This window comes from Plectropomus leopardus, chromosome 21, assembly GCF_026936395.1.
Source record: "Plectropomus leopardus strain MGB_pleo_1.0 chromosome 21, ASM2693639v1, whole genome shotgun sequence".
Classification (NCBI taxonomy): Eukaryota; Metazoa; Chordata; class Actinopteri; order Perciformes; family Serranidae; genus Plectropomus; species Plectropomus leopardus.
Window position 1 is genome coordinate 11,794,285 of NC_142196.1, and position 12,348 is coordinate 11,806,632.

At 39.4% G+C, this 12,348-nt stretch overlaps 1 protein-coding gene across 3 annotated transcripts in view; it reads left to right on the plus strand.

Annotated features, from left to right (window-relative positions):
* LOC121960984 (uncharacterized) overlaps positions 1-12,348 on the plus strand; it is a 163,996-nt gene that overhangs the window by 13,696 nt on the left and 137,952 nt on the right. For all 3 annotated transcript variants that reach the window (XM_088072334.1, XM_088072336.1, XM_088072335.1), the window contains exons 3-4: positions 4,590-4,660; positions 10,813-10,936. In XM_088072334.1, coding sequence (XP_087928460.1) covers positions 4,590-4,660; positions 10,813-10,936 — 195 coding nt within the window. The remainder of the gene's footprint in view (positions 1-4,589; positions 4,661-10,812; positions 10,937-12,348) is intronic.

Below are 12,348 nucleotides of genomic sequence, written 5' to 3' on the forward strand. Positions count from 1 at the left end.
TGAGAAAGCTAACCGATTCTTTGAATAACTTGCTGTCATAAGCTGTCTTTGTTTCTTTCTTACAGTAGAAGTACTGCTACTATTCCTACTTTTAATATCACCAGCCCTACAAGTACTTCCACTTCTATAGCTCTTCTACAGTATGTCTGTCACTACTACTGTCATTTCTCCATTGTCTCACAGTTACAGTGACTACATTTCACATCCTCGCCTTCTCTGCAGGAGACTGAGATATGATTGCTTCAGAAGTATCAGTACTGCTTGTTATAGACAGAGCACCTTCTATAAGAATGCATTTGCATATGCCTGTTCTGTTTGTCTTAAAACGGAGTGAGAAAACTAAGCAATGTGATGCAACATCCATGTAACATGCTTTCTGTTTCTCTCACTCTCGTACTTCTTTTTTCTCTCACTCATTCGCTCCACAAATTTTGACCATTACTTTGAATAGTGTATTTCCTCACCACACTTTAATGGTATCATTGTACTACACATAGACACACACACACACACACACACGTAAGCCCTCCCTCTAACAAATTAGTTTACCGTGGTCATAACCTTCACGGGGCTCATTATCATAGATTGCAGGCCTTTTCATAAAGCTGAGACCACTGGTGACGGATTACTAACGGGATGGACACACGCGCGCGCACACACACACACACACACACACACACCACCGATCCGTAATGAGACCTTATTCCGGACACCAACCCAGCTGCCTGTAAATTACAGCCGCCACTCTGCCATACATACTTAATCAGCTAATGTTGTTTTATTCCTTATTATTAATTTGCTCCTGTTTCTGATTTATCTAAAGCGCTCTGCATCACACCAATATTTTGTCTCCTTTACAGTTCAGAGAGGCAGAGAGAGAGAGTAGGCTGTGTGCTTATTCATGTACTTAGGGGATTGCATCAGTAATGAATGGACTGGCTGTTTAGGCATACACAACACAGCCTACTACTCACCTTAATAATGTAAGCAGGTCGTAACTCCTGCTAACCCAAGGGTATATAAGGCATGCACACACAGACACACACACACACAAACATATTTCACGCTCCCAAACACACACAGCCTACCTGTATTAGCCGCTGACCTCTACGTGTGCCAGGTCTTCTTACTGTCACATTGCAGCTGCATTGGAATATGAATGTTTTGTGATTGGAGGAGAAAATCGTGTGTATTTTGTGTGTATTTCTGGTGGTGTGCCTTTTATGAATGTTGTGTGTGAGAGACACAGCTAAGCCCACTTTATTTTAGGAAATAATATATATTACTAAATATACTGTAAACTATAAAATCCAAAAACCATAGGCATCATGTTTTCAGCTTTTCTGTCCATCCTTTCGTCCCATTCTCGTGAATACGATATCTCAGGAACACCTTGAGGGAATTTCTTCAAATTTTGCACAAACGTCTACTTAACTCAGCAATGAATTGATCAGATTTTGGTGGTTTAAGGTCAAGGTCACTGTGACTGGGTCCGTCTCATCCTGGTTGAGGCGATATCTCAAGAAGGCCTTAAATGAATTTCCTCAAATTTGGGGCAAACTTCCTCTTGGACTCATGAACTAACTGTTTAGATTTTGGTGGTCAAAGGCATGAAAGGCATATTTTTGGCCATAACTCAAGAATTTGTACACTCATTATCACAAAATGTCACACAAGTGTACAGTAAGATGATGAAGTGATGTCAGTTTACATCTAAAAGTATGAAGTTTACCTTCCCTGTGAAATCATACTGTTTTGCAAAAACACTTTTTTGGCCATAACTCAACAACAAAACTCAGAAGCAGAGAGGAAGACATTTGGTCCGATACTGAATTGGTAACAATAGTATTGGTTGTCCACCTTGGAACTGTGCCGGCTGAATAGATCTTATGTGCTGTCGGGTAGAAAGTGTGTGTGAAGCATCTGTGTTTTAGAATTTGTAGTTTCATTGTGGCAACATCCATATTTGAAGCACTGGCAACTGTCATGGCTACATATGAGTCTGGACAGACATGGATGTAATCTGTAACTGCATCTTGACTGGTTCCAGGAGGCATACAACCGCAAGGCAGTAATTCTAGTGTTATTTGTTATTTTTTGTGCTGTAACACGCAAAAATTATTTTCCATCAATACTGTTCAATTTACAAGGTTTTCATATACATAGTAACTTACTTTCAACATGTTCTTTGAAAAATATTGTACAGTTGAGTTGAGAGTCAAGTAGAGGAACTTAACAAGTCTGTCTGTGTTTATCATTTGTTGTTTCCAGCATTTAAAGTGGTGTCCTAAAAAGAAAAAACAAGTTGTTGACTCGGCAGACATAAGTCTGCCTGCATCATGCATCAAATATTAACTTCACATATAGTAATGGATTGAGTCTCGTCTTTTCATCCGCACCAGCTCCTCTTTTTGGATTCCTTGCGTGTTCTTGAGTGTATTTTGGTTCACTATCCCTGCATTCACGTAAACATAACACACCCGTACTTAACACAAGCATATGCATAATTGAAACACACACACATGCTCATACTTAAAGTACACACACACAAACATACAAGCATATGCTCACACACAGGGTTGTGTGTTGACCTGTGAGTCATTGCCGTCAGCATTGATTTCCTTTTCCCAGAGTGACCCCTGTCACCACGGCGATAGAGTGGCAGATATTTCAAGAGTGCTGCCAGTGTCTCCCTTTTTCTCTTTTCCCCCTCTCTCTTTCTGTAAATCAGATTCCTTATCTATCTCTGTACGGGCATCTTCCACTTTTTTCTGTGCAACTCCCCATCCATACTTCTTTTTCTTTGTCTCTGTCTAATTATTGTCACATTTAAGAATCCCCTGTAATAAAAACACGAGATCATCGTAACTGCTCCTCTTTTGTGCTCTATTCATTTATACTTATTTCTTTATGTCCTTCTTTTTTTGTAGAGATACAGTATGAATTGACCTCACAACAACAATTCTGACCCATATTTTTCGCCCGTCCTCCACAAACCAATGTATAAAGGGACAGAGAGAGACAGGCAGGCAGGGTAATGGCAAGGTTATTTAAGTCCAAGGAGTTGTACTGTGGCTGGAGCTGAACAGAAGACTGAGTGTTTTTGTGTGTGTGTGTACACTTTTATCTTGAAATTGTACTTTCTTCATCTCAATGTCCTTCTGACAGAGAAAGCAACTTCCTGTGCTACTACTCTATCAAATGCATTTTTTAAATCCCCAAAGAGAACAGCTGAATGATTAAGTCATTAGAGTAATCATATTTCATATTTCATCTTTGATTCTTTCCTCTATATTTGATTTTGTCAGCTTCTTGATTTGATTCTGGTGATTTGTGCGCAGTTGGCCCTGTTTTTGAAAATGAGCAAAGCAGAAAGCAGGGACTTTTTTCTCTTGCATCAATAGTTTGGACAGTTGGACACATTTTTTTTTAATGTCTTGTCCTTTTTCCCATGACACTATTGACATGTTGCCATGGTCGTCAAGATGCAAATTTGAAGTAATTGAGGGGTGACGCACTTCACACCTCTAATCCTTTGCACTGTCACACCTCAACAGAAGCCCTTTTTTTCACAGAGATTGTGCTTAAAAGCCATAACAAAGTCCCTTCTGTACATAGCTTTTGCATTTTTACACATATACAAACAACGGTGGCGCATTGCCGTCTCCAGGGAAAGTCAAGATTTTTGTGACCCATCCATCACCCCAACCTGCCTCCTTACAAGACAGATCAAGACTGCTTTCTTGTGTACTCCCATCAATGCACTGATCACTTATGCAGCCTTTTAAAATACGTGGGTTATGTAAGAATTTGGGTGCATTCCTTTTCAGAAGAAAACGTGGAAACAGTTTGTGAGAACAGACTGACATTTAATATATGTGTCAGCATTCCCTTCTAAACAATAACAATTGCATTAATAATCCTGTACTGTCCCTGTCATATGGCAGTCGATCTCGTCTTCGGCTCGAAGGGGAAGCAGCTCTCGAACCTCATTTTGCGAAAATTTTTGGCCACTGTTCTTTATCTTTGAGTTGGCTGGTAACTTCTACTGCAAGTTGCTTTTTTAATCTCCCGCAGTGGGCCATGCGCCTAGTGCAAACTGTCACACAGACCTGCTGGCTGTCACTTTTAACAGACACTGATTTGGTGCTGTTTCTACCACAGCTGCAAACTCAAAGGCGAGACAACTCTGTCACCGCATTCCGCGACCATACCTTTTATACAGAATGGCGAGGTGGGATTACAGCGCAATGTAACTGCCTTGAAGAAGCAGTGTAAAAGGGGCTGCAGTTTACATCACTTGAGAAAAATCTTTTTTTAACATTACTTTTCTTTATTGAGCAGTCCCTAAAGTTGTATAAGGGTAAAATGTAACTTTGAATATGTCAGACTTAGTTGTATTTCAGAAAAGCAAGAATAATATACCCTTTCCCTTGCTATTATTATACAAGGCAGATTGTACTACTTGGTATAATGTATTCTACTACATACCACAAGTTGTACACAATTTCTTCCAGTCTATAACAAATGAATAATCACTGCTGCACATGTCCCATGTGACTAAATATTCTGTATAACATCTCTTCCAGGTATCTGAGGTTGATCTGAGTACTTTGTTGCTGGATGAGCTTGTTGGACCTGTGGCTAACATCCCACACAGGTATGTATAGTTATAGGCATGCTGTAATGCTGACTTTTAATGATATTAGTCATTCAGCTTCCCTCCTCATCAAAAAAACAGTTTTTCTCAGAAAAAGTTTACTCTTGGCTTAAATATCTAATAACTTCTTTATAATAACTTCATGAATCGACCACACACACACACACACAGTCACACTCACACACTCACACTCACTCACACACATACACAGGTCCCCCAGTGTAGAAAGAGGTAACAGAGTTGGCCTCAGGGACTCTGTCTTTCCTCAGGGAGGTTGAGCTCCTCCGGGAGTCGCTGGAACACCACTGTCCCCATGGCAATATGCAAATCCCTATATGATATTTCCCACCATGCAGTGCTCCAAGGCCCCTAAAGACTTGTTCTGTTTCTACTTTAGACCTTTTCTGGAAAGACAGATTTTTATTTTAAGTTTCACACATTTTTGACAAAACTAATGAAAGGAGCATTTTCTGAATCTAAATCTTCATGCTCATACATATGTACCTATTGCAGATTTTTCCATCGCAAGCTAGACTCTTGGACGCACTAGGCCAGGGAGAGGTTTGATATGAAAATGACCTGAGTTCCTATAATCCCCATTGCTCGCTGAAGCTGAAGTTACTTGCTGTCGATCATTCATATTTTAAGCGTTGGCTGTAAAGTAAGCAGCTGAGCACATCCAAAACCATCCTGCAAATAAAACATTGAAATCAATCGACCGAATGTAACAGCCATACACTTAAATCTTTATATCAACATTACAAAGATGTCCTGCACTGAAATCATATAAAGAAAGACGTTTCTGTAGTACATCCTAGAAGTTGATGTCATAATGTTTTGTGACTACATGAGAGCAATCAGTTGATTTCCAAACATAGGGATGATATTACAGTCAATATTGGTTTTTTTTTCTTCCAGAGCTGTCATGAAAACAAAGAAAACATCCAAATTTGGTCGGAAGTAACCGGTCAGTAGTTTGACAGCCGGCAGTGCAGCCAATTAAAGCACCAAGCTAAGCAGGAATCGGTGGTCTGGCACAATGTGGCACAATTGAGTTTGCGGCTGTACGGGGTTTCTTTGCCATTCCTGCGAAAGGCACTGAAGGGCGTGATGGATCCTCAGTCAGTGCACTCGCTGTCAGAGATGTGGGGATTTGCATCACACCTTGAGCGTTTTAAATGGCTGCACATATAATAATAATAAAAAAAATGAAATAAATGAAATGAGTAAATCAGGCCTCATGAAATGAAATGACAGGCAGGTTGAAACAGCGGGTGAGTGTGTGTGTTTCTTGCCACCAGCGTCAACATTAAACACATCAGATTGAAGCCACCCTCCAGGGTAGCATCACTCAGCCAGGTGTGTGTGAGTGTGTATGTGTAAATGTGTGCGTGCGCATGGTGAAACCTAAGTCTTTTATCTACTTTTCCATTTCCTCTGTTTTTTTGTTTATCTACAGATTTATTTATATATTTCTGCTGAAATGGTGCACAGAACACACACTCTCACACACATTGATCTATCGATGTATTGATGTGTGAGTGGGTGTCAGTTTTTTTATTTTCCATCTCCCTCCAATTTTTTAATTATTTTCCCTCAGTATAATCTCCTGCAGACTTTTTACACTTGAGTGCTGTTTTCCTTTGCCAAAAGCAGTCAAATGCTGAAAGTTAGTTAGGTAAAAAAAAAAAAAAGCTTTGACAGAATATCCTGATTCTCATTTGGGAAAGGTAGGAACTTAACTTATTTCACACTCCGGCAGTTTCCCTCAGTGTAACTGTTCTAATTCAACTCCAAACTTTTCTTTGTTAACAGAAGTGATAAGATATTTAGGCTTGGGAGACTGGAGATTCATTATTGTTACATTATTATTTTCCTCATGGCTTTGCTTGTTATTCTATTGTCCAGCTGTTTATCTGACAGTCTCCTGACTCTTCCTCTTTCCAAAGACAGTAGTGGATGCACATTTTTTTCTTTCTCCGTCTCTATCTCTCCTCTCTTTCTCTCTCTCCCACTTCTCTCTCAGGACAGGAGGAGGATATGTCTCTTTTTCTCCTTATTGACTTTCCCAGGTCAGGCTCCTCTTCTCCTATTAGGCCAAGCTAACTGATCAATACACAGGGCTGGTGGGCTGCTGTGTGGACATGCAGACAGGCATACACAGTGGGCCATGCCCCGGCCAAGTGCCATGCTCATTAACACACACGGAGCATACATGTATCACACTCTCTTAAATAGACTTACATGTGAAATCATAATGTTGCAACTGACTTTAGAAACAATTTTAAACACTACAATCTGCAATAAAAAGTTGCAAATCTAAATGAATGAATGAATGAATCATGCATACATCTATAAATCTTTATCTAGTTGGTTGCTTCTCTGTCAAACGCGAAGATGCGACAGACTCCTCCTCTCCTCTCTAACGCTCTCCTCTCTTCTCCTCCCCTGCTGTTCTCCCAGCTGGTGAGTTGTGACATCTGCAGTGCTGCGACATGGATAAGCAGCTGCCAGAGATGGAGGGAGGGAAAAGGAGAAGGAGGGAGGGAAGAGGAAAAGGAGGGAGAGCCATAGAAGACAATGCAGGAGGGAAACGAAGAGAGAGGCGGGTGCCTAAGGGAGGGATGAAGGGTGCTGACAAGCAGCAACAGTTAGGTGTACAGCAGGGGGAGACAGAATTGTGTGTGTGTGTGCGTTCCTGTGCATGTGCATGTGCATGTGCACATACATGTATTTGTGCATGTCTATCTGTGAATGTGCCGTGTGTGTGTGTGCACATGGCAACTTGCCAGGCGGTGCCATCTGGCTGCTTGACAGAGCTCTTCTCATTAACAGGGGGGTTAATTGCTGTGGCAGCACCCAGGCTGTGTCAAACATCACCCTGGGGACACGGGAGGCAACAGACGATCTACATGTTTGTGTATGCACGTGCACAAGTGTGTGTGTGCGTTTGTGTGTTTAAGCATGAAATGTGGCACTAGAAATCTTAAAACGCCTTTCTCTACATAAAAATGGTTAACAGCAACCTGCAGTATATTAGCCCTGGCATGTGAGGAGGGCAGCAGAGGGGATCTGTGTCCCGTGTGTGTGCATGCATGCATGCAGGTGTGTGTGCTTGTGCACGTATGCCAAGCTACATGCATGTTTGTATTATTCTTATGAATTATGTCTTGTTGCTGTAATGATGTAGAAAGAATTGGGTTTACAGAGCCAATGTCTATAGCCCTGAGGGCAAACACACACACACACACACACACACACACACACACACACACACACACACACACACACACACACACGGGGCAGGGGGAAGGGGTGGCAATTTGCATGTTATTACTGCATATTCATGACTAATTTTGTTAGCCTTGCCTAATAGGCCTGAGTGACAGCTTGAGATATCGAGAGCCTGCTTTAATATCACACACACACACACACACACACACACACACACACACACACACACACGCATGTACACTCTTCAGTCACATTCAGTGGCCCTGCTCTCTCTGTCCACACAGTAATCATAACAACACTTAGGGCTCTAAATAGGAATTCCCTGTTCATCTGTTGGTTTGACATTGTGTCATTTGTTTAGCACAACTGCTTTATTATATATAACAGTGTATAGTAAATCATATAGCTTAATTTGTTACATGCATAATCATAACCTAATATGCACCTACACATGCACGCGCACACTCACATTGAATGGCATGAATAAATTTGCATTTTGACTTGTTGCAGGTCCAGATGTGTTACATGTTTTCTGATTTATTTTCCCAAAAAGAAGCAAGAAATACCTGTTGTATTAAATTCAGTTTCATCCATTAATGGTGCAGAAAGTAGTACCTTATGTACCATTATGTAAAACAGACGACGCTTATTTTTTTCTGTATTTTAATCTTTGTTAAGTACATATTAGCTTGGCGTGTTCTCATTTTTGTGTTTTTAAAAAGAATACTCAGCCAAGACAGAATGATGTTCCTTATCTCAGCTAGCAAGTGTTTTCTGTCGTACACATATGCACATGCACACGAACAGCACTCCAAACCCACCACCCCACTGTGCAGGTGAAAATAGGGATGAAATTGGCTGCAGTTACTTTTCATTCAAAACCCTCTTTCGATTTTCAACTTGTTCCCATTTCAGACCATTCGTTTCTAAGGAATCTCTCCTAAATTATGGGTGATTGAAGTATTTTTCCACCAAACTGACAGGGAAATAAGTTTTGAAAATGCTAATAAACAGACCCAAGCTTTTTCCTTCCATCTGAAAGGTCCTAAAATAATAAGAAAAATCCCGTTATAATGCAACTGCAAAAAGATTTTGTCCTTTTGTAAAAGTTGTGGATTGATATTTGTGCATATCTTTAGGGAAAGGTTGTCTTTGTCTACACATTTATGTACATATAAAGACTTCTGTGCATGCTTAGGAGTACACACGGTTTTTGTACATTCTCTTTTAAGCAGATTTTCTAAGTGAAATGCTCAGCAAAGTGATAATTCATAACAAAGGAACACTGTAGTTAAAGTGGAATAAAAAAAATCAAGTGAATTGATAGCACAGTAGCACACACACTTTCCCATTCTCTTCTGGAGACAGAAACAGACTATAATCTTAAGTCAGTTTGTTCACACTCTCCTCTGTGGCTTTTACTCCATTTGACTGAAAAGTTTTTTTTTTTTTTCCTGAAGTGAAAGATTTAACTCTCAGCGCTCTCTCCACTCACATGTCACTTTTGTCAAATCTTGCCTTTCCTTTCCCTGCTTGGCGCGAACGTGTAGACACGCTTGATCAAATGTGAGTTTAACATTTTTAATCTGCGCAAAGTTTCATCAGAATAACTCATCTCATGAGGCTGGTAAATATGAAACTGTGTGTGTGTTTGTACGTGCTGTGTGTTTGGTATGGGTAGTGCACAGTACTGTGTGATCTGTTTTTTTTTGTGTGTTTTTTTTCCCCTCTCTCCTTCCATCTCGGGTGTGTGACAGCTGTCACTGGTGACTCAGAAAGGTGTCTGGGCAGAGTTAACATATTTTCACCACTGGGAAACACACACACACACACACACACACACACACACACACACACACACACACACACACACACACACACGCACACACACACAAGCATATCAGCTCCAGTTGCTGTCACCTAGCACAAATTTCACCAGGCTCAGCATCTCTTTGCTGCTTTTGAATTAGATTTTTTTTCCATGATTCACATATTACTGTATACACACAGCATGCTGTTTACATTGCAGATTGCTTTTAAAAATGTGTTTATTATTTCATGTTTTTTTTAATTAATTAAGCCTCTTAATTAACCATCAAGGTTGTTGTTAGGTGTTTCACATGTCATTTTGAAAACACCTAACCAGTGTCAAGACTGGCCTTGAAAACAATCATATACACCGCCACAGGCTGCGATATTTGCCCATAAGCATTTAGTATATATAGATCTCATGATGATGATTAGGCTTTCACCGATGTAATTCAGATCTAATTTTTAATATATTCAATACACATACTGGAAATCATACCAATGAAAATCAGGGGTGGGGGAAAAAAATCGATACAGCATTGTATCACAATATTTTGCATCGCAATATTATATTGATACATGGTTGCCAAGTTGTTGTTTTTTTAATTAACAATATTAATAATAATTGCATTAAATTAATAAAAATTGCAAATACAAAATAAACTTTTGGCAGACTACAAGAATAATACAATTATTTGCATTTTCATTCCCCTAGATACATTTTGTTGCAAAAAAAATGATTGCAGTGAGAGGAACAGACTGAAAACTTTATCTTTAAAACACATGTTGACAAAATTTCTCTTCGGGGACATAATTTGCAGCTGAGAAAAGGTAATAAATAATATTATATCACAATATATGTTATTGCAACACTCAACATATAGAAACATGTTTAAAACTGCAATAATTTTGTATCGTGATGATATTGTATTGTAGGGCCCCTGGTGATTCCTACCCCTAGTGAACATGTTTAAGTAGCCTATATAGTATAACTTTGCAGAACATAACACAACAGTACATACTTCAGTTTGTGCATAGGTGGTTTAATTTTTATGTTTTTTCAAGAAAGTCTTTGTCATGCATCATCCTCTCGCTCCTTTTCCCTCTAGTTCTGGTTCCTTGGTCCAGATCACATCTGAGTTGGCAGACCTGAAAATCCAGTTGCAAACCAAGGACATGGTCATCTCTGATCTGGAGAGGGAGCTCAGAGAGAATTTGCTGGAAAAGCAAAAGGTAATCAGCTCAACTTATCCTAAATTTGAACTCATAACAAAAGATAAACTACACAACAGGAATGTTATCAAGATATTCTGTTAAGTCTTTAAAACCTTTTGTGTAAAATCATTTAGTTTGTTGAAGATCTTTCATCTTTTTGTCACATTATTGAATACACTGCGTTACATACATCTACATGTCCTCATTTAAGAGTGTTTCTAAAAAATTTACAATGTAAACAAAGAAATTAAATCTTATCATTTTAGATTTTTTTTCAACACAGTTCTGAGGCTGCCTACACAATTAAATGACTTGTTAAGGTGATTTTTTTGCTGCGCGCTCGTTATTGTTTAGAAGCCTGTCTTAGAGGTGGAGAAGTCTTTTTTTTTTTACGATATTGGTTTGGCAGCTGTGCTAGAAGCGCTCCATGTGCAGCCAGGTTTAACAGGAAGCCGAAGCGTGTGTGATGAATTACCGGCATATCTCAGAGCCCTGGGTAACAAATATGGCGTCGCCGGCCGGGATTAAAAGGGAGAGTTTTTTACGGCCTCCCCACACCTCCTTACAGGGTGTCACTAAATTATACCCACTGCTGTTTTACTGTCTTCTGTGGCTTACGGTTAAGACACACTTAAACACACACACATACACACACATACATTTGTGCTTGTGGTAAACCCGGCTTGTTGGTTGTTTATGTGTGTGTTGGCTGGTTACTGTTTGTTTATGCTGCTTGTGAGTTGACTCATTTGCACTGCAGCTAATTAGTGGTTTGTGTGATTACAGAGCGTAAGAGAAACAAGCAGTGTTACTGGAGCTTGTTCTGTTAATCATATTTTCAACAAATGTTGATATATCTTTTCATTCCGCTTGTGTTTCTGTTTAGCTGGTACGTCTGCAATGCAGATGCACGGGTAGATCTGTTGGCACACACTCATGTAGACACAGCCTTAATAAAGATGACTGCCATGGAATTTGTTTGTTAGCAATAAGCCAGTTTTTGAATACATTTAGAGAATGTGACACCTATGAGGCCCAATTAAACCAACTGTATATGCTTAACAATGTAAACAAAGCATGTATACGTGTAATTCGTTTGAATTTTGTCAGTGTAGAGGGTTTTCATCTGTAATGATATACGAGTTACTAAAATGGTTGCAGTGTTTCCTTTACAATACCCATACCATTATCCTCTGCTTGACCCCGTGTTTCCTCTGTACAGTCTGACTTCATTAATAACTAAAACTTATCAGAATTTAAGACATAAACTGCTGTTCTAGTCGAGAGGGATTGCATAAAAACATCGTAATAAATTATTTAAATGGTACATGAAAAACTTGTATAATTACAAAGATTTATATTTTAAAAATAGACATTACAAAAATGTATATGAAATGCGACTTATGTTTAAATGGCTTAAAACTATTGCA